The sequence below is a fragment of the Staurois parvus genome, unplaced genomic scaffold (genome assembly GCF_062004578.1).
Source record: "Staurois parvus isolate SC_StPar_1 unplaced genomic scaffold, SC_StPar_1.0 ptg000361l, whole genome shotgun sequence".
Taxonomy (NCBI): domain Eukaryota; kingdom Metazoa; phylum Chordata; class Amphibia; order Anura; family Ranidae; genus Staurois; species Staurois parvus.
Window position 1 is genome coordinate 4,190,415 of NW_028318157.1, and position 25,398 is coordinate 4,215,812.

At 43.0% G+C, this 25,398-nt stretch overlaps 1 protein-coding gene across 1 annotated transcript; it reads right to left on the bottom strand.

The window, feature by feature from the left end:
- Positions 1–4,182: 4,182 nt before the first annotated feature.
- Positions 4,183–24,600, bottom strand: VMA21 (vacuolar ATPase assembly factor VMA21). The gene is made up of 3 exons (XM_089684930.1): positions 24,450–24,600; positions 10,363–10,472; positions 4,183–7,295 (listed from the first exon to the last, which is right to left on the bottom strand). The coding sequence occupies exons 1-3, from the start codon at positions 24,578–24,580 to the stop codon at positions 7,153–7,155; spliced, it is 384 nt and encodes a 127-aa protein (XP_089541056.1). The 5' UTR covers positions 24,581–24,600; the 3' UTR covers positions 4,183–7,152.
- Between the last annotated feature and the right edge of the window lie 798 nt (positions 24,601–25,398).

The window sequence follows — 25,398 nt, forward strand, 5'->3', positions numbered from 1 at the left end:
ATAAATGCATGGCGTATTTGACCAGAGTACATTGCTGGCTGTCTTCTGCTTGATCCACAAAGCGTTGAAGCATGACGGGAAGAGACACCGCACACCACTAGCTCAATGTATGGAGAGAAATGTGAACTGCCTCAGCCTTGAACTCCTCGTAAGACACACATCTGATGCATTTTGTTCTGTCCATAGGGCTTAGTCATAGAGCCTCCAGGTGGGTAGAGCAAAATGCATCAGAGGCGTGACTCAGGAGGAGTTCCCATGGGGGGGGGGTATAATGAGCATTGAGTCCCTGCCCCAGCACCTCTGTCTGCTGTGAGTTTCAAATGTAAAGTAATGTCTCCCCCCCACACTGTAGGGCAGCTGCACACAGTCATTGAATTCACCCCCAGCTCTGGTATTAACCCTCTACTTTCTCTGGCAGTCACATGAGCAGCACTGTGAAGAACAACAAGTCCCAGCATTTGTTTTTTTTCAACACAGGCAGAAAGGACTTTACAAAAGCCTTGAACTGACAGTTCCCCTTCCCCCTGCAGTAGTGAATAGGAGTACTCTTCTCTAGCTGTACTTGCTGGTCGAGACTAGACATGTCAATCACAGGGGGAGGGGGTGACTTTAAGCTGTCCTACCATGCTGCTCAGCAAGGATAGCATTGATTAGAATGGGGCCACATGTGATGTACACCAGATCCCCTAGAGGGGAGTTGATTTAAAAAGGATTTGTAATGATACTTCCTCTTTAAAGCTCTTATCCAGGGCAAATAACCTGTGTCTGTGCAGAATTATCAATTGGAGAGAAGAAATTTGAAAGCAAACTATGACCTTGCTCTAGAACATCCATTATGCTTTGTGATACCAGTATTATGGCTGCACCAAGCATTACATTTTGCTTGTAAAATAAATATTTATATAAATATTACATTAAAAAATAAACCACTTTAACAATTTAAAATAAAACTGGCCCCGACCTGATAGTTTGTCCTTTAATGGATGTTCTGCAATCTCAGGTTTTATCAGTAGGTTGCACTGTAAGTATACATCATAACTGGAGCAGTCTGTCCTGACAACACTAGAAAGCAGGGGGAGGCGAAGAGTTCTATCCTAAATAGATTTTGAGTTTTTCTTGAAATCCATTGTAACAAGCTTTCCTTTATGATAAGAGTACTGGCACTGGGTGCAGAGTTTTAAAAGCAATAGTGATAACAAGAACTGTGTGAATCAGGGTTTGACCTTCTACCCTGCCAAAAGGTATGAGAACAGGTTGGATCTTTTGTCACAGCTGAAAGCATACTGTGCCAATGCCTCTGACTTGCAAATTTCATTTTCTCTTGGATGTTGGACACCTATCCAGGGCACATCTGTGAAAAAGACTGGAAAGACTAAGCTGTCACATATCACTCACTGTGACCTTTAGTTCTACAAATTCATTACTTCCCCATTTCAAATGTGTGAACCATCAAAAACGTATTTGCATGAATATCAGTGATTCTGCCCTATCTGTAATTTGCCCGTGGTTCTGCTCCATATGGGACACAGAAAGGAAGGTCTTGTTATCTGAATGTTGTTTATTTATGAATAATTCAGTGACTCTTTAGAATCAGAAATGATAATTTCCAAGTTTACTTACATATCACATAAAAACCACTTGCTACAGCAGTATTACAGATTTAAAAGAGAACTTCATACCAGACAAAAAAATATGCAATAAATGCACTATGAATAGATATTTCTCGGCTTTGCTCTTTGTTTTGGATACTTTGTTCAGCAGAAAATCGAAAATTTATTTAACTCTTGATCCTGCAGCACAAACAGAATCCTGCTGGTGACCCCACCCTTCTGGCCTTGCGACTTGTGAGGCCCAAAGTCACAGGATATGTGAAAAGCCACAGGTATCTCTAGGAGAGCCATTCAAATTGATACTACTGAAGTCACTGCAACTTCAGAAATGTTTCTTGCACTACTTTGATACAGCTTCAGTGTCAGAGAGTGTAAAGGTTGTATCAAAGTCACTTTAAAGTCATATAAAAGTCTGACTCCGAAGTTGCACTGAAAAACCACACAACTTTTGAGTCGGCTAGTGTGAACTGAGCCTTAGAGGAAACACTTGTACAAATAGTCCATGAAAGAAAACAGGGTATGATGTTCGAACATTTAAAAATGTTATTCATGCTGGAAAAGCACTCTAAACACAAACTGGGCTGAGAAGCACACTGCAATAACCAAATAAATGTCAAAGTATGTGCACTATGAGGCATAAACAAATTAGGGCACTTTTTTTCTATTAAGTGGATAGATATCGCTCTGCTTCCACAACCTAAACACTGAAAGTGTTATCTTTATCACTGATATAGCTCTTGTGAGATAGTTTAATTTACACCCTCAGTAGCTTGACAGACAGTGCCTCAATCCAAATGACATCTTGCAGATCATAGAAAGCTTTAACCCAAAATCATGCAGATCATAACAAATACATAGCAGATAGGTCGAAAACCAGCAGAATACAGTACATGTAGTAAATGGAGGGTAAAGCATGAAGAAGGGGGGGGGGGGGAGACTAGCTACAGAGTGAGGTAAGGACAAAACTATTAAAGGCAAACCGACAATGCATGTGTAACATAATATGTTTTATCTAATTAGGATCATTTCTTAAACTGATTATCTACCCATAAAGTTGGGCTGGCCATGTGCTGTACGAATTTGCTCAGTTGGCTACTTCCTGTCTGCCATTTCTTGACTGAAAAATACTGCTGGGTAAACAGCAGTTGCATATAATCAGATTCAGCCGCTGTTTCAGTATTTTGACAGACGCAGTGGGAGATTTGTCAATCTGCACTGTTTAGATCTAATAGTGTATGGCCAGGCTTTACTTTTACAGTGTGCCTTTTCAAAACTAGAAATGACAAACCAAGTGGATTAGTTTCCCATAATTACCAAATACGGATTTCATTGGACACCACCTTCACTTGTGCCTTATTTATTTTCTTAATAAAGCTATTTTTTCATTATATAAATGGGGAAAGCATCTGTGGATAACCAGCAGTGACTTAAGATCTGAATTAAAACCAACCTGAGCGCAATTTTACTAATGGAATGTTATTAAATACATTATAAAATGGAGTGCCTGGTTTTGGATAGGTTGCCTACAGTTGACGATTTGAGAAAATAGTCTTTTTTGTTAACATGGAATACCGTATTTTTCACTCCATAAGACGCACTTTTTTCACCCCCAAAAATGGGGGAAAATGTCTGTGCGTTTTATGGAGCAAATATGGAGCGGCCGGCCTGGTATTCCCCCCCGTGTTAGAATACCGGGCCGGCCACTCGGCTCTTCTCTGCAGGCCTCTAGCGGTCCTACCTGTTCCTCGGTCCAGCGGTGTCCTCAGTCTTCTCTCCCCGGCATGGGCACCCGGCTGTGAGAGCTTGCGGCTTCACAGCCGGGTGCCCACTGCACATGCGCGAGAAGCGCCACACTTTGTAGTATGTCCGCAGTCTCTGGTCATCCCCTGTACTGTGTCCGCAGTCTCTGGTCATCCCCTGTACTGTGTCCGCAGTATCTGGTCATCCCCTGTACTGTGTCCGCAGTATCTGGTCATCCCCTGTACTGTGTCCGCAGTCTCTGGTCATCTCATGTACTGTGTCCGCAGTCTCTGGTCATCTCATGTACTGTGTCCACAGTCTCTGGTCATCTCATGTACTGTGTCCACAGTCTCTGGTCATCTCCTGTACTGTGTCCACAGTCTCTGGTCATCTCCTGTACTGTGTCCACAGTCTCTGGTCATCTCCTGTACTGTGTCCACAGTCTCTGGTCATCTCCTGTACTGTGTCCACAGTCTCTGGTCATCTCCTGTACTGTGTCCACAGTCTCTGGTCATCTTCTGTACTGTGTCCGCAGTCTCTGGTCATCTCCTTTACTGTGTCCGCAGTCCATTGATTCAGAATATTTTTTTCCTGTTTTCCTCCTCTAAAATCTAGGTGCGTCTTATGGTCAGGTGCGTCTTATGGAGCGAAAAATATGGTACATGATACACTACATTTTCATTTATTTATATTCCTCCGATGTCACCAATACTGCAAATTTTTGCTGAAAAGAGTGGAGAAAGCTCTAGCAAACACCCTGACACACTAACCTACTAATACTACCCTTAGCACCAAAAAAACTTGAATAAGGACATAGGGATCACTTACTACATTCAACCTTTATATTTTAAAACTTTATTAGGATTATTTGAAACAATGTTTATTAAGCAGTGAACCTTTGCAATTAATTAAACAATTTTTTTTTTACAAAACAGCACCAAGCAGATGGCTGGTGAATTCTAATCAGTTGATGTAGATTACTGGCATGCCTTAGGCCAGCCAAACATAATTCTTGCTTATCCCTATGGGCCGAACAAGAAAAATCAATTGATTCCCTGATCTATGTGAAATAGCATGAATGGTTGGGGGAAATCTACCCTACCAGCTATTGTATTCTGACAGCCATAGAACCTACTGCTGTCAGAATGCCAGCACAAGGACTGTATCGGAATGGCTGCAGTCAATGCTCTACTGGGTTCCTTCAATTTGAAAGTCAATTTTTGTGGAGCTGTGTGGCGTCGACAGGGCTACCTTAGGCTCCTATTTGGGCCAATTCAGGAGGAGTTGTTTAGAATTTGAGTTGTGCATGATTAGCTTTACTTAACAAAAGCCTAAATATATGGTTTAAATAAAAAGACCCGCATGACACAGTGTCACATAGCCTACAAGTTAATGAACAGTCTATTGTAGGAGCCAAAACAAATACAGTACAAATGGCCATCATCAGAAATCAGGCATCAAACATTCACCAAAGTTTCCAGCAAACTTAAAATTGTTTTGAGCAATGTTGTCACCAAATAAACAGAGCCACATGGGGTAAATATACATCAAACTAACACAAGTTAATGTGAGCAACGCAAGCTATTACATCGATATATTGGCATAATAGACCAAGTACCACAGGGAAGCCAACTGTATCTCACAACAGTTAGTTATCCATTATTTTAAATACGACAGGCAGTCGAGTCAAACCAGGACTTTTACAGGTATAGAAAAGGGGTGGTAGTATGGCGGTACTTCACGCAGTAGTAAGTTGCGAGTGTGTCCTATTATGGACAGGCGGTGCACATGTTACGGGCCAGTCCAAAGACCTTTAATCAAGATGGCAGACAACAGTGTTAGTGCGTGCAAGGAACAGCGTGTGGTGATGAAGTTTCTTGTGAGCAAAGGCTTAAAACCCACGGATATTTACAGAAAACTCCAAGCACAGTACGATGATTAGACACTTAGCCACAGTAAGACATTTGAATAGTGTAAACGTTTCAAAGATGGCAATGTATCCGTCAGTGGCAACCCCAGCCATGGTGGTTCCCAGCAGTCATTCCTGTGAACATTCAGTGCGTGGAATGCCTAATTCTGGACAATCAACACATAACCTGTTGTAAAATTGCACAAGAGACGAATTTCAGCACTGATGACAAAGCGAAGAAGGCTGCCCTAGGAAGGTTCAGGCATACTGACAAATTTTTCTATGCAAAGCTTTTCAGGAATTAGTTAAATGCTGGGATAAGTATAAATGTAGCAGGGGAGTATGTAAAAAAATAAAAGCAGTTTCCACTCCTTGAAATGTGGTCTTTTATTATATAAACTCAAAAGTCCCGGCTTGACTTTAATACCCCTCCTATTATTATCTAGTTAAAGAAACCAATTTCTTTCAAACATGGGTTAAAACATATATTGAAACACTGACAAATACAGGGTACATAACATGGAAAATGCTAATTTATGAATTTCTTACAGCACACATTGTAATCATACAGATAAGCACTAGAAGCTTTTATCAATCAACTGCTTTAAAATGGGTTTTCAGCTTTAGACAAAATCAGTCCAACCCTCTAAAAGTAGAAGAATAAATCGGAAGTCTGGACAGAGTTGGTAAAAAGAAATTCCCATAATGTTTCAGCACTGAAAGTCCATCACAGATAGTTGGTTTTGCTATATTGAATACTCCACCATGCACATATAGTGTAGTGCAAATTTTGATACGCATAAACGTAATTGTAAAGGCTGAACATTTTTTTTAACCTTAAAGAGGAGCTTCAGTTGGTTTTCTGAAAATTAAAAATCAGCAGCTACAAAAAAACTGTAGCTGCTGACTTTTAATAAGCAGACAGTTACCTGTAGCAGGTTCCATTGCTGTGCTCACCTGAGGGGGTGCTGGGGACCTTCTTCAGTCCTTGGCATCTTAACTGTGGGAACCCAGCTGTGACAGCTTCACAGCCGGGTGCCCAATATGCATGTGCAGCGTACTGTGAATGGTCCCTCAGGCTTCTGGGACCTGTAACATGTCCCAGAAGACTGCAGGGAAGGAGAACTTCTGCTCTGATTGCCTAGGCGATCTGAATGGAAGTGGGAGCAGGTACCTGTCAAAACCAATTCAATTCTGAGAGCAGATAGTGGGGCTGAGCTGCGCTCTATGTGTCTGTGGACACAGGCAGTGTGGCTCAGGAGCAAGCCAGTAGGTGGATCCCCATAGAAAGGGGCCTCTTATGGGGGCCTACTGAGAAGAGAACAGCGCTCTGTGCAAAACCACAGTACAGAGCAGGTAAGTATAACATGTTTGTTAAAAACAAAATAAATAAAAAGCTTTACAAGCACTTTAAGCTGTAAAAGGGCTGGAATGCATCCCACTCAAACAGTGAAGAACAATTCATTTATCTACAACCATACTACATTTACCAGATGACCTGGAAAGAACATATCATACAGTGACTGAGGAAGTCCTAAATCATGTTAAGATTTGAAAACTGCTCCATGATACCTAAATAAACCTTAAAAGGGCAAAAGAGTACAAACAAAAGACATTACAAAAAACAGTAGAAAAAAAAATCAAATCCTCAATTTAAATTGTCTGGGACAATACAATTTGCTGTAGTTTGAGAAGCATATCTTCAGAAAATGAAAAACAAAAAAGTACTTGAAATGCAGCATGTACACCTAAATAAATAGGTTTCCAAGAAAATCACAGCCTTTTCTATTAAAGAACTTGCAAATCAAAAAACAATTATTATTTCAAAATTACATGAGATATACTCTGTCTCAGAACATCCAAAGTCCATTTGCGGAGCTATACCAGCAGTGTTTAGTCTTGCTTTCCTTCACGCCACTGTTTGGAGCCTTCATTCCATGCCACATATATAAATAGGGCCAAAACCGCATGCACAGCAATGACAGCCACTATTGCAGCATAGAAATAGCTGTCCCTGTTAGACATACCATATGCACCTATAAAACAAAGTAGGAAGATATTAGCACATATAATAAAGTCTGCATCTGGTTGTAATTACATCAATTAACTGCTTCTCTCCATTAATATCCAGTTTTTGATTGCCAGTTTTGAAAACTTGCATTTTCCAAAAGGAGGCACATCATAACAGCCCTTGTGTTTCTCTCATAGCAGATTTAAAGCCTACTTCCGGGAGTTTTAAAAAAAATCCACCTATGCTGTGCGGCCCCCATAAACTGCAAGGGTTAAGATCTTGTTATCCCTAGGGTTACAGTGCTTGGCTATATTACATACCCGTTTCCCCATTCTGGCACTCTCATTTTTTTGCCAGAAGCTCCAATCTGTGGGTAGGGACCAGGGGTGGACTGACCATTTGGAAACCTGGGCACTGCCCGAGGGCCTGGGGTCAAGTAGGGGGCCCCATGAGATGCCCCTGGTACCTTTTTCATAGGATTTTTTGTGTTTGGGCAAGGACACAGGGGCCCCATGATCCCCTATTGCCCGGGGCCCTATGGGTTGTCAGTCTGTCCCTGGTGGGGACTCAGTATCATTATGTACAATACAGAGGCAAATAACCCCGTATTGTACACTGAGGAGGCTGGAGTGTGACCAGAGCCAATCACAGCTTACAGAGGAGGCAGTAGAGGATCAGTCTCAGCACTGGAGGGACCCTGCTAAAGTGAGGAATAAGGTCATTGTTTAGGCCTTATTCACGTACCCCTAGACATACCAAGCTTTTAACCCCTGCAGTACAGGCTGGCCACATTGCAAGGGTGAATTTTAAAATTCTTGGAGCTGGGCACAAATGGATTGTGTTGAAATTCACAAAGAAAAGCACTCACACGTAAGGTTCACAGATATACTGTAACTGTGTCCAAAGCAATCACTGCATAACACCACAGTTTGAGACATCTTTTACTGACAAGTCACTGACTCAAAGACCAGGAAAAAGTGTGACAATGAGAAGAATACTCTTCCTGTTTCATGTTCTCTGTTACAGTACACATTATGGCTAAAGCTGTGGTAAGATGGAAGTAGTGAGAGATCTGACCTGCAGGGGACCCATAAGTTAAAGTGGTTCAAAAGTCAATTTTTTTTATTTTGACTTTAATACATTTTTATTAAAAACATTTTCTTTGATAATACAGAGTACAGAAGTCCTTCAAATTATTTTTTACCTTAATGCATTCTATGCATTAATGTAAAAAAACCCTCCCACTACTTGTTCTAAATCCCCCGATCCCTATACTTACCTGCCTCCTCTTACGATCCAATGCTGTCCTGGCTGCTGCACTGCTCTTCTCTTTTCCTGGTTTCACAAGAGACCCAGGCAACACAGGAGCCATAGACTCCTGCTCCTTTCAATCAAAATCCTGTGAAGAGTGAAAGGGGGTGGTGCTGAGCAGTGCTGTGTGCATCTATAGATGCACACAGCCCGGACTGGGAGCACATCTGCACAGGTGCCCCCTTAGCACCGCTGGAAGAAGGCACCCATGGAACAAGAAGACAGCACCGGTGGGAGATGCCAGAGAGGTGATAAGGGACCCATCTGTGCATTGCACAGAGCTGGTAAGTGTAACGTCTTTTTTTATTTTACTGAAAAAAAAAAATAAATCAGCCATCACAATCACTTTAAAGCTTCTTGTAGACACTAGCACTGCAAGAGTTGCACAACTTTTGTGAAGTTTCTTGTTTAAAAATTAACTTACTGAAATCCATAAAGGCACCCTTTGAGTGATGCAGGAGATTAGACTTTCATTGTAATTTATTTGGAAATTTTCACATAGCATTCACCTGACCCACTAGGCTTAAACACGTATTTGTGTCAAAATAAAAAACAGACCAAACCAAAATGTAGAGCATGCATTATTATAAAAATGAATGCACTTCTTAAGCTACTTTTGACTTTACAATTATTCCATTGAATATTAAGCACATTTTGCTAAAGGTTACAAACAGCCTCATTCCACAAATCTTATACCAGCATTCCTTACCTGGGTGCTTGATTGGACATTTAAAAAGGACATGTTTACCTTTTCACAAAAACCCCCCAAAAAACCACACACAATAAGTCCACGTTCTGGGCCCCCTCAATACACTAACCTCGCAATAGTAGGGTAAATTATGGGCTTCTTGGCTACATTTAAAAAATCAGTCCTTTAATATTGTCTTGTTATTTGTTCTGTTTAGGGTTACCTCGCTTAAAATTAGTACTACAATTCTTTAAGGTGTAAATTGCATATAAATGATAATATTTTTCTATTGTATGTGGCAATCTATATTCCTGAATAAGTTATAAAAAATATATTTAGAAAAGAAATCCCACTGCAGACAAACACAAACAAACCTGACTCTTAAGAGAAAAAAGAAATGACAAAGTGGAAAAGGGAACCACAATACTCCCATATTCTCTGGTAAGGTTACAGATGTGGGATGACAGAGCTAGGCAGCCAACCAGGATTACAAATGAAATGACAGTGTCCGACAAATCTCTTTTATAGTTTCTTTGATGCCTGTTCATAAATTGTGTTACTAAAGTAAAAAACATTTTTTTAATTAACAAGTTATACTCACCTGCTCTGTGCAGTGGTATTGCACAGATCGGTCCTGATCTTCCTTTTCTCTGGTCCCCCGGTGGCGCTACTGGCTCTTCCTCTTCTTAGTGCGTCTCCATAACAAGCTGTTTGCGATGGAGGCACACAGTGACTTTGCGATCTTAAGCTGTGTGTCTATGGAGCTGAGCTCCATAGACTTACACAGCAGGACGTAGCTCCGCCACCCACTTCCTCCTCAATGCATTCGATTGACAGCAGCAGAAGCCAATGGCTCCTGCTGCTGCTTTAGTACAGTGCTGGTCTATTCTCCCCACTCTTCCCAGTCACACAGGGAAGGGGGGGGGGGCAGAGAAATAGAAAATGTTTTTTACCTTAGTGCAAGGAAAGCAGAAGGTAAAAATGTTTTTAGCTTTAGTATCACTTCAATAGAGCGTGATCATTGTTTCATTGACTTGAATAAGTATCCTGAGGGGGGGTCTGATAATAAACTGATTGTAATGAACATACTGACCTTCAAATACGTAAACCTTGGAGGAGAAGTAAAGACCAATTGGGAGCATGATCATTAAGATGGTAAAAAAGAGTAATGTCTTCAAGGTAGAAACTAAAGAGCCATCATTTCTGCAAAGAAAAGAACAAGCAGGATTAGTGCCATTACACACCTTAAAGGAAACCTGTAAAAAGAAGAAGTACAAAGGATGCTGTTGCTGATCATTGCTTGGATGTTAGTCATCTGGCTTCTGTTATTGATAATCATTTTGAAAAAAACAGTCACCTGGCTAATCAGATGACTTAAAAAAAAACAAAAACCTATTTCAGTGGCCAACTATGAAGATCAGGAGATGTGCCTTAACTTGCTGCATAGTATGCTCAATGTTAAAGTGGAACTGCACTGCATCTGAGAACCACAAACCAAAAATGCTATTCAATTCATTTTTAATATTTAAAGCAAACACACCCATCCATCCATGTCTCCATGCTTAATTTTGCTGAGAAATCATTTTGAAAAACACACACTGGCATTTCTGGCCATGGCTGTTTTGAGTAAGGGCAGATGATTCATGTAGAATTTTTTTCCTGGAATCCATCTGCCCTTAACTGAGGCATAGGCTGAGCTGAGAACCCTCCCTCTGAAGACTCCTGGGATGTATGCCATCATTTGCCTAGGCATGGAAACCAGAAAGTAACTGAAAAAAATTAGAAAAAAAAAAAAAAGATTTAAGTAAATATGGTATACTTTCCTATCTATTTACGAATGCTAGCACCATAAGGATTAAAAATAGTCAATGTTGATTGAAAGAGTGAAGTTCCGCTTTAAGTTTTCCACTTGAGCTAAAATGTCAGATATTTTGTGAAAGCAATGAACAAGGAAAGTGAAGGTTTTCACTATCGAAGACTGATGTTCCCAAGAATAACGGATGCTAAGATTAAAGCGGAGCTTCACCAAAAGGGGAAGGTCTGCTCTCCCCCCCGTCATATTTATAACAAATTTTTTTCTTTTTTTTTGCGCTGACCTATTTTTGACATGTCACAGATCCCAGAAGGCTGTGAGACCATTCATAAAGCATGGCATGGTTCGTGCATATGCAGTGGGCAGCTGGCTGTGAAGCCACAGAGAATCAAGGCTGGCTGCCAGCAGTTAACATGCCAACGCCAGGGACTGAAGACTGAAGAAGAAATCGGGGATGGCACTGGATCCTGGGACAGGTGAGTGTCTATGTATTAAAAGTCAGCAGCTATAGCTTTTTTAGCTGCTGACTTAATTTTTGTAAGAAACGACTGAAGAACCGCTTTAAGGAAGGCATTTCTATGGGTCCACAGATCAGATACATCATCAATGACAAGCTGTTGAAAGATCAGTTAATGGGGCCAGGGAAAATTACCTGGAAAGCATTCAAGGATATCTTGAGAATTTTGTTGTCCACTACAGAGCACCAAACTACATTCTGCTGGTTGAGGAACTTCTTACAGCATACAAGACCATAAGGATACTTTCACACTAATCCACTGCAAAAACACTTTCTGAGCGGTTTTTAAAAGGACACATGACTTAAAAACTGCATCAAATATGATTCTCAGTGGTGTTTTTGGGGCGTTTTTTTTTAACTGAACAAACATGAGTTTTTACACCGCAACGGAAGCACAACGCCCCAGTGTGAAAACATACAGTGTTTTGAAAAAGCATTCATACCCCTTAAAATTTTCCACATTTTGTCATGTTACAACTAAAAATGTAAATGCATTTTATTGGTGTTTTATGTGATAGACCAAAACAAAGTGGCACATAATTGTGAAGTGGAAAGAAAATGATAAATGGTTTTCAACATTTTTTACAAATAAATATCTGAAAAGTGTGGCGTGCATTTGTATTCAGCCCCCTTTACTCTGATACCCCTAACTAAAATCTAGTGGAACCAATTGCCTTCAGAAGTCACCTAATTAGTAAATAGAGTCCACCTGCATGTAATTTAATCTCAGTATAAATACAGCTGTACTGTGAAGCCCTCAGAGGTTTGCTAGAGAACATTAGTGAACAAACAGCATCATGAAGGCCAAGTAACACACCATACAGGTCAGGGATAAAGTTGTGGAGAAGTTTAAAGCAGGGTTAGGTTATAAAAACCTATCCCAAGCTTTGAACATCTCACGGAGCACTGTTCAATCCATCATCTGAAAATGAAGAGTATGGCACAACTGCAAATCTACCAAGACATGGCCGTCCACCTAAACTGACAGGCCGGGCAAGGCAAGCATTAATCAGAGAAGCAGCCAAGAGGCCCATGGTGACTCTGCATGAGCTGCAGAGATCCACAGCTCAGGTTGGAGAATCTGTCCACAGGACAACTATTAGTCGTGTACTCCACAAATCTGGACTTTATGGAAGAGTGGCAAGAAGAAAGCCATTGTTGAAAGCCATAAGACGTCCCATTTGCAGTTTGTGAGAAGCCATGTAGTGGACACAGCAAATGTGGAAAAAGGCACTCTGGTCAGATGAGACCAAAATTGAACATTTTGGCCTAAAAGTAAAACACTATGTGTGGTGGAAAACTAACACTGCACTTCACCCTGAACACACCATCCCCACCGTGAAACATGGTGGTGGCAGCATAATTTTCTGGAAATCCTTTTCTTCAGCAAGAGCAGGGAAGCTGGTCAAAGTTGATGGGAAGATGGATGGAGCCAAATACAGGGCAATCTTGGAAGAAAACCTGTTAGACTCTGCAAAAGACTTGAGACTGGGGCGGAGGTTCACCTTCCAGCAGGACAATGACCCTAAACATACAGCCAGAGCTACAATGGAATGGTTTAGATCAAAATATATTTATGTGTTAGAATGGCCCAGTTAAAGTCCAGACCTAAATCCAATTGAGAATCTGTGGCAAGACTTGAAAATTGCTGTTCACAGATGCTCTCCATCCAGAGCTTGAGATATTTTGCAAAGAAAAATGGGCAAAAATGTCCCTCTCTAGATGTGCAAAGCTGGTAGAGACTTCCCCAAAAAGACTTGCAGCTGGAATTGCAGCAAAAGGTGGTCCTACAATGTATTGACTCGGAGGATGAATACAAATGCACCCCACACTTTTCACATATTTGGAAACAAATTTGAAAACCATTTATCATTATCCTTCCACTTCACAATTATGTGCCACTTTGTGTTGATCTATCACATAAAATCCCAATAAAATACATTTAAGTTTATGGTTGTAACATTACAAAATGTGGAAAATGTCAAGGGGTGTGAACACTTTTTCAAGGCACTGTACATAGACATACACAGGGAAGCATTTTTTTTTAGCTTTTCAGGTGCTTTTTTAATGCAAAAATGCTTCCAAAACTCTTTGGTGAGAAAGCAGCCTAAAAAGGACATAGCCGCAATGGAAAAAAAGTCTCAGGATAACTGGAATCCATAAATGCTGGCTGACTGCAGCACGATGCACTGGACACCGAGTACAAACGTAAATCAGCAGCATCACATTTGATTCATGTAGCACTGACTTCCTAGAAGCCGTCTGCCCTTAGCTCAGGCATACAAACAGGAGGGTGTGCTGAACTTATGTAGTGTGTCAGAAACATTATGCATTTAAATACTTTATAGCCATTAAAAGTTATTTTCAGAATTCTCAGGACTTCTACATGATACAGTTATTCTGAAAATATATTTGCGTTCCATTTGTAAGGGTCTATCATAATCAAACGTTTTCCAAGAAGCAAAACTTTGGAAAAACTGTGTTGTATGGTATGATGAGAAAAGGCCTTTAAAAGCAGCAACACACGATTATAATTATTTACATCAAGCTGATATATATATTTATTTGTGCACAGAATACTTGTTAAAGGAAGACTGTTCTAAGAAAATACGCAGGCTACCATTACTGAACTATTCTTTTGCAATGAGAGCCATTAATGTAGAACTATAGACAAAACTGTGATTTCCATTTTGGGTAGAGTAAGGGAGGGTTATAACCCGTCAGTTTTTCATCAGCTGTGTCCCCTTGGGGAAATTTCTCATCACTTCTTGTCATATACCAAAACAGGAAGTGAGGGGAAATCTGTCCTAAGTGAGAGAATCCCTGAATCTCACCAGAACCCGCAACCCCCTTTGGAAGATTTCTCCTCTATTAGGATGGCCATACGATATACAATTTTCTGTCCAATTTCTGCATAATTTCCTTTAGATTTACCTTCAACTATGTAGTACAAGGGTCTGCCTAATTGGATACAATTGAAAGTGTTGCTAGGTTTGACCTCATATTATATGGTTTTTGGTAAATCTAAACCAAAAATCTCAAGAAAATTGTATAATGTATGGCCAGCCTTAGGGAAAACCCAAAATTTGAGATTTTCTTCTACTTTCACTTTCAACGATAATGGTAAACAGGATAAATAGAGAGGGTGAATCTCCCTAACAGGGGCACAGACAGCAATAAAACCTGACAGGTGTTCTAATCCATCTCCACTCTATCCAAAACTCAAAAAATAGTTTTGCTATTAGTTGTACTTTAATCTGATCCAAAGACTTCAGTACTTCCTCAGACAGACCTCCTAAATGGAGGTCTGGTGCTTTCTGACTGCAGTAATTCCAATCTTCTTCTGAGCCAGCAATTTAAGGTTCATTCAGACATTCATCCTGGTGCAGTAATGTTTTTTTTTCCATACATGAATGGGCTGGCAATGCACTAAAACTTGTCATTTTTATACCATTTTGACAAATTACTGTTTTCTGGCAATGCACTAAAACTTGTCATTTTTATACCATTTTGACAAAATTACTGTTTTTTTTTTTTATTAATTTTGAATATTGCATAACAATGCAGCACACTGCAATACACAGCGGTGCATTACTGTGTGATGGGTTGCGCTGCAACTCATGTGCATTGCAGGCTCCACCTCCGCAACATCCCTAAGATACGCACATTCCTCACCCCAGACACCACCAAACAACTCTCACACTCCCTCATCATCTCACGCCTGGACTATTGCAATTCCCTTCTCACTGGCCTACCCAAACGAACGCTATCCCCACTCCAGTCGATCCTAAACTCAGCGGCTAGACTCATCCACCTCACCAACCGCTCCACATCTGCCTCCCCCCTCTGCCAATCCCTTCACTGGCTCCCGATTGCCCAACGCATCAAATTCAAACTGCTAACTCTGACCTACAAAGCCATTCACAATGCCTCCCCAAACTACATAACTGACCTGATACCCAAATACTACCCTACCCGTGCCCTCTGCTCCTCACAGGACCTCCTACTCTCTAGCTCCCTGGTCTCCTCCTCCCACACCCGATTGCAGGACTTCTCCAGGACTTCCCCCATCCTCTGGAACTCCCTACCCCAATCCATCAGACTGTCGCCTACCCTCCTCACCTTCAGGCGCACCCTGAAAACCCTCCTCTTCAGGGAAGCCTACCCCAACCTCACCTAACAACCGATCTCCTCCACTCCATCCCCCACAGCCATCTCCTCCTGTGCCACCTTCCCCTCCCTCCTAGATTGTAAGCTCGAAAGAGCAGAGCCCTCGAACCCCTCGTGTATTGTATTGTTTATGTCTTGTCTCATGTTCTGTCCCCCCTGCTACTGTACAGCGCAGAGCATACCCTTTGGCGCTATATAAATACTGTATAATAATAATAATAATTGAAGCTGTGTTGCCTTTATGCATGCATGTGCCATTCAAAATAAATGGCACCACAATGCGTTACTGCACGTAACATGCGTTAAGATGATGCACCAAACTACAAACGTGAATAAAATATAGATGCCAGTGATAGCCAGGCAACCATCATTTTCAGAAGGTCTGAATTTTATATAACATTTGTTCATGTTTGTACAGATTTCCTTTTAAAACAGAGTTTGGGTTCTATTCATGGGAAATAGCAAGAAAATGTTCATTTGTACCGGTCTGTCTGGCACGCTTCAATGTCTCCATGAGAATGTAGGAAATCAGCACCTAATACAAAACATACACTAGTTTCTACAAGATTTGCCAAGCAGGCTGTTTACACCACAATATTATGAAGAAGAGATTGAATGATGTGTATATTGTATAAACATAACACAACAAGTTGGACAAGAAATCCCTGAAATCACTCCGGTGATGTAAAGCGGTTCTACAAATACTGTAGCTGCTGACGTTTAATATAAGGACACTTACCTGTCCAGGGGTCCAGCGCTGTCCTCACCCTTCCAATTCTACAATCGGCTTCAGGTCCAAGAGTCAGCATCTTACCTTAGGGAAAACGGCAGTGAAGTCGATTCACGCTGAGCTTTGTGAATGTCCCTACAATCTTCTGAGACCTGTGATATGTCCCAGAAGGCTGCGGGGGAGGGGACAAATTCCTGCTCGGGTCAACACAAAACGTTCCAATCGGAAGTGGGAGCGTCAAAACCAGGTACCCACTCCCCCTGCCACAAAAAACTGCCAATGTTAAAGCGGATCTAGACTGCATCTAAACACCACAAAGCAAATAAGCATTTTAATTAATTTTGAATATTGAAAGCAAAATTCCTCCATCCATCCATGTCTTCAATACTATATTTTGCTGGGAAATCATTTTGTAAAACATCCCCTAGCATTTCTGCCCTTAACCATCTTGAGTAAGGGCAGATGATTCATGTAGCACTGACTTCCTAGAATCCGTCTGCCCTTAGCTCAGGCATACAAACAGAAGGGTGTGCTTAACTGAAAGAAAAAAAAAAACCCTCCCCTCCAGAAAACTCCTGGGATGTATGACATCATTTGCCTAGGCAAGAAACCAGGCAGTAACTGAAGAAACAATAAAATAATTTAAAACAAGTAAATATGATATACATTCCTAACTATTTACTAATGCTAGTAGCATAAGGATTAAAAATAGTCCATGTTGACTGAGTGAAGTTCCACTTTAAAGAGGGGGAGGGGAGATGTGAAATGCAGAACGTCTATTGGGTGAAGTTCTGCTTTAAGTGGATGCTTCTTTCATCATTTCCAGAAGCTCCATATCAGCTTGAACTAAAATATAAATGGATTAATTGTACAAAAGCAGCTACAAAGTCCCTCATGAGTGCTACAATCATTTTGTTTCCTCAGGAATGTCATACTGGGGGACAAGAACTAAAAGAAGGCCTCTGTCTGGTGTAGATAGTGAACACACCCCTAAGGCTAGGCTCACATCAGTGCGGGTGATTCTCACTGCAGGTCCGCACCTGGTTCCGTAGCCGTAACCACCTGCACAGAAAAAAGCAGGAGATGTGTGCAAGTGTTACTAAAAACCCACAACAGTAAAATCAGTCTGTATATGTAGTAAAGCATGCTCGTTATACTCACTGTGGAACCTAAGGGGTTAATCCCCTGCATTGTGTAAAAAGGCTGTTTGATCCTGTCTTCTCTGATCCTCCCTTTCTTCAAGTACCCCTCTCTTATCTCCTGATAAGACATATCATGTGGAGACACTGCACGTGCTCAGTTTGGTGTGTATTGCGGTTTGTTTGTTTTTTTGGGAGAGTGCATGTGATCAGCACAGGGCCAATCAGCACTGTCCAGACAGAGGTCAGGGGTTCTGCATCCTAGAGAAAACTCCTCCTAAAAACTTTAACCAGTGCTCTGTCAGACACCGATAGAAGTCACAAGACTGTTAACTCTGATGAGAAAAGGTATTTGGCAGTATATATTTACTAAAACAATTGCATTTCCATGTTCTGTGGGAGACCAGATATAGTGAATGCAGGGTTCTGGGTTTAGTAACACTTTAATCCTAAAACTGGAAATTGGTGCACTGCATTTGTGGTTCCCGTGCAGGCTGTGATTCCAGAAATGGTGCAGGAGGAACAGCAGCCCATTCAAATGAAAACGCAGAGACCCAACAATGTGAACCTTAGGCCCTGTTGACATTTGGGAATGGAACTGTTAGTGAATACATGCGGGAGAATTGAACTGTTAGTGAATACATGTGGGAGAATTGAACTGTTAGTGAATACATGTGGGAGAATTGAACTGTTAGTGAATACATGTGGGAGAATTGAACTGTTAGTGAATACATGTGGGAGAATTGAACTGTTAGTGAATACATGTGGGAGAATTGAACTGTTAGTGAATACATGTGGGAGGATTGAACTGTTAGTGAATACATGTGGGAGGATTGAACTGTTAGTGAATACATGTGGGAGAATTGAACTGTTAGTGAATACATGTGGGAGAATTGAACTGTTAGTGAATACATGTGGGAGAATTGAACTGTTAGTGAATACATGTGGGAGAATTGAACTGTTAGTGAATACATGTGGGAGAATTGAACTGTTAGTGAATACATGTGGGAGAATTGAACTGTTAGTGAATACATGTGGGAGGATTGAACTGTTAGCGAATACATGTGGGAGGATTGAACTGTTAGTGAATACATGTGGGAGAATTGAACTGTTAGCGAATACATGTGGGAGAATTGAACTGTTAGTGAATACATGTGGGAGGATTGAACTGTTAGTGAATACATGTGGGAGAATTGAACTGTTAGCGAATACATGTGGGAGGATTGAACTGTTAGTGAATACATGTGGGAGAATTGAACTGTTAGTGAATACATGTGGGAGAATTGAACTGTTAGTGAATACATGTGGGAGAATTGAACTGTTAGCGAATACATGTGGGAGAATTGAACTGTTAGCGAATACATGTGGGAGGATTGAACTGTTAGTGAATACATGTGGGAGAATTGAACTGTTAGTGAATACATGTGGGAGGATTGAACTGTTAGTGAATACATGTGGGAGAATTGAACTGTTAGTGAATACATGTGGGAGGATTGAACTGTTAAGACACATGCCCTCCCCTTCCAAGTAATGACAGATGCCCCCATTTCCAGTTAAAGATAGGTGTCCTCCTACCGATAGTTAAACATGACATGCCCCCCATCCCCCCCCCCATGCTAGTAATGACATGCCCCCCCCCCTTCATTCCCCCCACCATCCTAGTGATGACATGCCCCTATCCCCTTCCCCCACCATCCTAGTAAAGACATGCCCCCCCACCATCCTAGTAATGATGACATGTTCCACTTTTCCTCCCCCCACCATCCTAAGAATGACATGCTCCCTTCTCCTACCCCACCATGCTAGTAATGAGGACATGCCCCCTTCCCCACCATCCTAAGAATGACATGCCCCCCTTGCTCTCCCATCCTAAGAATGACATGCCTCCCATGCTAGTAATGACATGCCCCCCCTTCATTTCCCCCACCATCCTAGTAATGACATGCCCCCATCCCCTTCCCCCACCATCCTAGTAAAGACATGCCCCCCCCATCCCCTCCCCCCACCATACTAGTAATGATGACATTCTCTACTTCGACTCCCCCCACCATCCTAAGAATGACATGCCCCCTTCCCCTACACCACCATCCTAGTAATGATGACATGCCCCCCTCCCCTTCATTTACTATCCTAATAATGACAAGCCCATCCCAGTAGTGATGACATGCCCCCTCCCCCCCCCCCCTCACCATCCTAGTAGTATCTTGGAGGCTGCAGCCCTTGGGGCCCCTCAGGGGGTATTAGGGGATTTTTAAGTAACTTTTCTGTAAGTGTTGGCAGGTGCTGTGGGGGGACCATGTGTCTGTTCCAAGCTATCAATCAGTGTTCCCACGTGCGTATGTTCTTCCCAAGGTGAGGAGGTGCAGAGAATCCTCGTTAGGTTAGTGACCTGAGCAGAGCAGTGTCTTACCTAAGTTACAGTCATCCTGTCCTGGCTCTCCTCCTGCCTCGCTCGTTTTGTGTGTCAGACAGGCGGCTCACTGTCCCTCCCACTGTTGTCAGCACACTGTCACACGTCCCCATCCAAGGCTGCTCTTGCTCCTCCACTCGCAGGCTCACATGGCTTCTCCCCAGCCAATAAGAGCGAAGGAGGGGTGTGGACAAGGTAAACTGGAAGCTAGTCAATGAATTACAGAGCTCAGTTGGGGCCCTGGAGAACACAAGGTGAATCGGAACTGGACTGTCTCTAGGATATTGTGGGGGAAATGCAGCATATATGACAGCTGAGAGCCGCTGGCCCTCTGGGGCTAGGGACGGGGTCAAAATTGCGACCCCTGTGACCGTTCATGCTTCGCCCATGCTTGATGCATTTTTCTTTTCTATAAATGACTTTTATTCACTTGTAATGTAACTTTGAGCTTGCAAGAATATTTAAAATTTTCAGCAAGAATCAATCCCATAGCACAGCCCCCTCCATCTACACGTTATTACACTCTGCTATTCTGAGTGACTGAAAAGCACATGTCTGTGCTGGCCTAGCTCCTCTACAGACTTTTATGTAGAAGGTGGTGGGAGTAGAGAAGGGGAATGCTATAATATATAGGTTGGGTGCAGCTCTGAGCCTGATGGGGCTGCTGAAGTTACATGCAGGATGGTTACACCAAGCAGCGATCTTGAGGCTTTTCAGTGTCTACACATCTAAGGAGGTTTTGAGGTAATAACATGTATAAAATACAATAAATCCACATATAAATCCATTGAAAGATTGGCATTGAAATGAATGGTCTGTTGACAAGTGGCCACACATGGCCAGATCTATGTGTCTAAAAGAGTGGATGTCATAGAAGTGATCATCACTTTCTCTAGTCATTGTCATTTAGGGTCAGATTTAAGGCCGGTTCATAGTGAAATGACGGTGTTGGAAAGGCACGTTCCATGTGAGCTTCCTATTCCACACAAGAACTTGCTAGCCTTTAAGGTGCATGTGGGTGACGATAATTGTTAATGTCACCCTAAACGCATCATGCAAACACAGCACATTTGCAGCCACAAAACCGCATGGTATCACGTGGTTTGGTATGTGGCACAATTTGTAAATGTAGTGTAGGCACTATTTTTTGTGTGTTCTGGTGTGTTTGGCAGGCCAATGAAATCAATGGGCTCCCAAAACAAGAAAGCACACATTCCAGATGTGTGACCTCCATAGATTATGCTGGAAGCTGTTACATTGAAGGTGAATACTGCACAGAGATGATAGGATCGGCACAACGTACACGGCGTGTATAGGGTTGGCATGACGTACCCAGCGCATACAGTGGATATAAAAACTCTACACACCCCTCTTAAAATGTCAGGTTTCTGTGATGTAAAAAATGAGACAAAGAAATCATTTCAGAACTTTTTCCACCTTTAATATGACCTATAAACTGTACAACTCAATTGAAAAACAAACTGAAATCTTTTAGGCGGGGGTGAGGTGGGGGGGAATAAACATAAAAAACTAAAATATTGCAGTTGCATAAGTGTGCACACCCTCTTATAACTGGGGATGTAGCTGTGTTCAGAATTAAGCAATTGCATTTAAAATCATGTTAATAGTAGGTCTTTACAGACATTTTCTTAGGCACATCCTACAGCAAAAGCCATGGTCTGCAAAAAGCTATGGCGCAACAGTGACATTACCAAGAACTGGACATCCCTCTAAAATTGATGAAAAGACAAGAAGAAAACTGGTCTGGGAGGCTGCCAAGAGGCCTACAGCAACATTAAAGGAGTTACAGGAATATATGGCAAGTACTGGCTGTGTGGTATATGTGACAACAATCTCCCGTATTCTTCATATGTCTGGGCTATGAGGTACAATGGCAAGACGGAAGCCTTTTCTTACGAAGAAGAACATCCAAGCCCGGCTAAATTTTGTAAAAACATATCTGAAGTCTCCCAAAAGCATGTGGGAAATGTGTTATGGTCTTATGAAACCAAGGATGAACTTTGTGGCCATAATTCCAAAAGATATGGCGCAAAAACAACATTGCACATCACCAAAAGAACACCATACCCACAGTGAAGCATGGTGGTGACAGCATCATGCTTTGGGGTTGTTTTTCTTCTGCTGGAACTGGGGCCTTAGTCAAGGTAGAGGGAATTATGAACAGTTCCAAATACCAGTCAATATTGGCACAAAACCTTCAGGCTTCTGCTAGAAAGCTGAACATGGAGAGGAACTTTATCTTTCAGCATGACAACGACCCAAAGCATTCATCCAAATCAACAAAAGAATGGCTTCACCAGAAGAAGATGGAAGCTTTGGAATGGCCCAGCCAGAGCCCAGACCTGAATTTGATCAAAAATCTGTGGGGTAATCTGAAGAGGACTGTGCACAGGAGATGCCCTCGCAATCTGACAGATTGGGAGTGTTTTTGCAAGAAAGAGTGGGCAGATATTGCCAAGTCAAGATGTGCCATGCTGATAGACTCATACCCAAAAAGACTGAGTGCTGGAATCAAATCAAAAGGTTCTTCAACAAAGTATTAGTTTAAGGGTGTGCACACTTATGCAACCACATTATTTTAGTTTTTTATTTTTACTTCCCTCCACCTAAAAGATTTCAGTTTGTTGTTCAAATGAGTTATACAGTGTATAGGTTACATTAAAAGGTGGAAAACGGTTTGAAATGATTGATCTTTGTCTCACTTTTTTACATCACAGAAACCTGACATTTTAACAAGGGTGTGTAGACTTTTTACATCCACTGTATAGGATCCCTGCGACGTACACGGTGGGCACAGGATCCGCGCGACGTACACGGTCTCTTCCTCTGATGAAGTGCGTGCGCACATAAGAAGGAGCCAGGACGTCGTGCCGCTACGCCGCCGGAGCCACGTGGAGGCCCAGCAGCCATCTTTGACTTTGGAGGTATTTATTTGCAGAGCCCATTACTGAGATCCAGTTTCCTGACCCAGAGAAGGAAGATATCCTGTAAATAGGCACCCTCTTCTATCTATCTCTTATAGGGACCTCTGGTTAGCTGGATCCAATTAATCTGATCCCTGGGCTTTTTCCTGATTACCACACTGAAGGATGAGTACCTAACCATGACCAGACCATTACCTGATGAGGAAATCCTTGGATGTGATACTTCATGCGTATAACTATTACGCATCTGGTGAGTGCGTAATTCTGAAATTTCTCACGGAGCACCGCCATTGATCCCACCAGTTACCTGGCTCTTTTAGTCACACAGACCGTTGCTTACATTGAATCTGATTTTTATTGTTATAGCGCTGAACTACTCTATGTGACGTACAGGGTGCGTATAGGATCGGCGTGACGTACAGGGTGCGCATAGGATCGGCGTGACGTACAGGGTGCGCAGAGGACCGGCGTGACGTACAGGGTGCGCAGAGGACCGGCGTGACGTACAGGGTGCGCAGAGGACCGGCGTGACGTACAGGGTGCGCAGAGGACCGGCGTGACGTACAGGGTGCGCAGAGGACCGGCGTGACGTACAGGGTGCGCAGAGGACCGGCGTGACGTACAGGGTGCGCAGAGGACCTGCGTGACGTACAGGGTGCGCAGAGGACCGGCGTGACGTACAGGGTGCGCAGAGGATCGGCGTGACGTACAGGGTGCGCAGAGGATCGGCGTGACGTACAGGGTGCGCATACGATCGGCGTGACGTACAGGGTGCGCATACGATCGGCGTGACGTACAGGGTGGGCATACGATCGGCGTGACGTACAGGGTGGGCATAGGATCCGTGTGAAGTAGAGGGTGGGCATAGGATCGGCGTGACGTACAGGGTGGGCATACGATCGGCGTGACGTACAGGGTGGGCATACGATCCGTGTGACGTACAGGGTGGGCATACGATCGGCGTGACGTACAGGGTGGGCATACGATCGGCGTGACGTACAGGGTGGGCATACGATCCGTGTGACGTACAGGGTGGGCATACGATCGGCGTGACGTACAGGGTGCGCATACGATCCGTGTGACGTACAGGGTGGGCATACGATCGGCGTGACGTACAGGGTGGGCATACGATCGGCGTGACGTACAGGGTGGGCATAGGATCCGTGTGACGTACAGGGTGGGCATAGGATCCGTGTGACGTACAGGGTGGGCATAGGATCCGTGTGACGTACAGGGTGGGCATAGGATCGGCGTGACGTACAGGGTGGGCATATGATCTGTGTGACGTGGAGGGTGGGTATAGGATCGGCGTGACGTGCAGGGTGTGATGATGGGGGATCAGTCGGTATGCTGCGCTCACATCGCGCTCCATCAGCACCAATGCCACCTTATGAGAAGGACGGTGCGGCGTGCTCAGTCCCGCCCCCTCACTCCCTAATATTGGGGCTCCACTTACTGCCTGAAGTCCGGCGGAGGGAAGCTGGCGGCGTTCAGAGCTGCTTTGTCCAATCTCTCCATACTGCCCGGGCCTACTGACAACTTCACTTCCTGGGTGTCCGACGTCATGTGACCCTTGTCATGTGACATCCAATGTGACCGAGGGGCGTGGTGCTGGGGGTTGTGCGGACGGCGGCAGTGGCTGATTGTGGCTGGCTCAGCATGAGCGGTGAGGGCGCTTCTTGGCGGGTTGTGTGCACGACTCTCCGTACAAGTTGTATGAATGCAGCAATATACAACGTGTAAAGCCGACCTTCCATACAAAGATGGTTGTTTACATTTATTCCAGCCTCCCTCCCAATGCAAATGGCTATGCAAGCTAATGCCACCTTTACAAAGAAATAATAACAAGCCCACATAGGTCTGCAGGAAGAATTGTTAGTAAAGCAGCCTGTAAAGAGTGCAATGCCGGGCTCCTGCAGACTCTTCCTCCATGCCCACACAGGTACTGGCTTTCAGTGGACTAGCAGTGGGCAGATTACTGCTTTGGTGTTCCTTGGAGAACTGTCCTTAGGCTGTATCTCAGTGTTGGTACATTTGATGTACATTTGATCTTGTACATGCTCTTGGTACATTTCCCCCGGAGTACGGTGACCTGCAGGTCAAACACACAAAGGTTACCAACTGACTAACTTATTACCTGTTTTGTTTTCTTATACTTCCCCCACCACCTTTTTTTCTCATTTGTTGCTGTGCAGCTTCTCTCTTTTTTTACGGGGGAAGGGCGAGGGATCCTCCTAGATCCTTTTCTTTTTATAATGGTCTCTCAGGCCTGGAGCAGCGGAATGGTTAAAGCCTTGCATTTTTTCCAAATTCCTTCTCCCTTCCTTTTTAACTTTTTTTTTTTTTCCTTTCCACTCTTGGAGGCTCTGCAGACTGGACGATCTTTATTACAGCCAAAACCATAC

Excerpts from the sequence above, each read along its gene's own strand:
- VMA21 (XM_089684930.1), bottom strand. The coding sequence starts at position 24,580 with ATGTCACATGACAAGGGTCACATGACGTCGGACACCCAGGAAGTGAAG. Across the intron at positions 10,473-24,449 it reads CCTCCGCCGGACTTCAGGCA|AAATGATGGCTCTTTAGTTT; the intron begins GTAAGTGGAGCC and ends TTTTCTTTGCAG. Across the intron at positions 7,296-10,362 it reads CAAGGTTTACGTATTTGAAG|GTGCATATGGTATGTCTAAC; the intron begins GTCAGTATGTTC and ends TTTGTTTTATAG.